Source organism: Porites lutea, chromosome 4 (assembly GCF_958299795.1).
Source record: "Porites lutea chromosome 4, jaPorLute2.1, whole genome shotgun sequence".
NCBI lineage: Eukaryota > Metazoa > Cnidaria > Anthozoa > Scleractinia > Poritidae > Porites > Porites lutea.
In genome coordinates this window covers 43057323-43059822 of record NC_133204.1, presented here as the reverse complement: position 1 = coordinate 43059822, position 2500 = coordinate 43057323, and the positions used below count along the sequence as shown (strand labels likewise).

Sequence of the window (2500 nt, the reverse complement as noted above, 5' to 3'; positions counted from 1 at the left end):
CTCTTCAAAATCCGTCGAGGGCGCGTGATAAATTATTTATTATTATTTATTGACCGCCAGCATAAGGAAATAGGGGTGGGCGCGTGCTCGCTTCGCTCGCGAACTCGCCAATGTTTTTGAAAAGGACGAAGAACGAACAGAGAAATGAAACAACGTCTATGTACAGGCTACAGAGATGGTAGTATGAAATCGGGTTTTGTTTTGTTTTGCTTTTTTAACGAACTTGTTTGAACTGTTTCTGGTAGATGATGTACCGTCAGCGGCTTTTCATGGAAACTGCTCCAAAATTGATTCAAGGGTTTCACTCAGCGGATGCTGGTGAGTTGTATAAAATAATGTTCGAGAAACAAATGCTTCGAGTGTTCTGTGTTTACATTATGTTCTTTCAAAAGGATGTGTTTTCTGTGATACTTGTAAGCATTCACTCCAATTGTGCAGGCTATGACTATCAGTGTAGATAATTAGTATTCTTTCTCGGCGTTGTAAAGTGGACGACACTGAAACCCTCGATTTTACCAAGGTCAGACTAGAGGTATTTCTGCAAAGAGATAAAAAATATACTGTTCATTTGTAAACGTTTTTGAAAGTTTACTAGTTAGTGTTAGTAGTTAGTGTTTAAAATCTGAACCTAGCTAGTTTTGTCGGCCCCTGAGGGAACCTTACGGAAACTACGACGGCAACGGGAGCGGCTAAAACTCAATAGGTTTATTTGAGCAAAACAACAATCCTTTAAGTCGGGCGTGAAGTATTGTCAACGAAGAGAAACAAAAGAATAAAACATGGATAAAGAAGGTAGAGGATATCAATTTTTCCTGTTTTCGTTTAAATTTGTTTCCAGAATTCAAGCACCATTACCTGTGTGCACTGTCTCATTTGCTGCAATGGATTCCTAAACAAGTTCTTCTCTCAGAAGTGCCCAATGTGAGTATTTTTTTCCCATTTGCGCGCTCTCTCATTGGTTACTTCGAGGTCATATGACATTTAAGAATTTAAGTGTTTCCCGCCAAAAGTCTCGGAGCCGGAACATTACAAAATCTATGACGCCAGTGGAAAAATGTTTCACATCTGGCAAAAACTGTAGACCTCGAGCAACCTTCCTTTTTATTAGTCCGTTGAGCGAAACGCGCGAGACACGAAAATGACCACGCGCGTGACTGAAGGCAAGAGCCGGGATGCTGCCGCCCTTCGTCTTTCCTGTCTCCCCCTCACTAAATCTGAAGAAAGAGAAAGACTGCTCGGAGTATGCATTAACTCTATTTTTGTTTTTTTTATCTTTCCTCAGTTGATGCCTTTGTTGATACAGTCTTTATCGTGTGAAGAACAGACCCTACAACAGTCCACATTACAAACAATGTACTCGCTTGTTCTGGACGCACCAGAGATTATTACCCGTCACGTGACTTCACTAGTTCCCATGTTTCTTGCGCTATCCAAGTTTCAGCTTTCAATGGTAAGCGGCACGACAGGGGGCGGGATACCTTACTATAACATGGTAACGAATCGAACTTTGTACCAGGAGTCGGATCATACATTGCCTTCTTACAAAACTTCATTTAGATCTTGTTTATTTAGACTTGCGGCGACGCATGAAAACATCAAGGGCCTGTCATTAAACGGAGTTTAGCTAGCATGCGTAACAAGCATTTCCGTACGGTTTCGGAGCAAAGAACGAGGAACGTGAGTCAAAGACTGCACGAAAAATGGGGCGAGTAAAAGAGCGGGGAGGTCTTTCTTTGCTCCGAAACTAAACGGAAACGCTTGCTACGCAGGCTGGAGTTTAGTCCATGTTTAGCAAAACCGCGTTCTAAGCCATTTTCAGTTTGCCCAAGGCTTTTATCTAAACTTGGAAAACCTGAAAAGTCATGAAGTTCAAGAATTTCATTTTCCTGGCCTGCAAAGTCATGGAATTTAATTATTAGTCTTGGAAAGTTATGGAAAATTTAAGTTCGAGTTTTCGGAAGTTTTTTTTTCGACTACAAAGGCATTTTCAGTGTTCGACACTAACGCTTGCCCACTTGCCCTGGGCAAGTAGAATTATGCATTGGGCAAGTGTGTAAGCTGCACAGGTTGCCCGTTTGGGCAAGTGGTTAAGGATAACACTCGAACCGCTGGATCAAGAATAAAATCCAACAGCTGCATCAAAATCACCTGCTCCCTCTTTTGAAATTTTAGTCAGGTGAACATAAAAGGAGAATGAAAAACAAGTACAGTGACGGGTCCGTACGCCGATACATTGAGTATTTCGTTTTTCGCCATGTTTTTCTTCACGAGCAAGTATTCATGCGTAAGTTTGTACCCAGTCCTCTCACGTACTTGCCATGATGAGCAGCCATGAGTTTATTTCGTTTTGGTTTTACGCTGAAGTCACTGGACACAGTCACTAAAAGGGAGGACATCCAAGCAACACAACAGTTAAATTCTACAAAGCTTAAGGAACCAGGAGACAAGAGAAAAGCTGAATCTCAACCAGAAGTCTTCGCTGGGAAAAGCAAACGAGATC

General features: G+C 41.8%; 1 protein-coding gene across 3 annotated transcripts in view; it reads left to right on the top strand.

Moving 5' to 3' along the window:
* The window catches only part of LOC140933689 (MMS19 nucleotide excision repair protein homolog), a 29294-nt gene that overhangs the window by 24059 nt on the left and 2735 nt on the right, over positions 1–2500 (top strand). For all 3 annotated transcript variants that reach the window (XM_073383299.1, XM_073383298.1, XM_073383300.1), the window contains 3 exons: positions 246–318; positions 839–921; positions 1283–1450. In XM_073383299.1, the coding sequence (XP_073239400.1) occupies positions 246–318; positions 839–921; positions 1283–1450 (324 nt within the window). The remainder of the gene's footprint in view (positions 1–245; positions 319–838; positions 922–1282; positions 1451–2500) is intronic.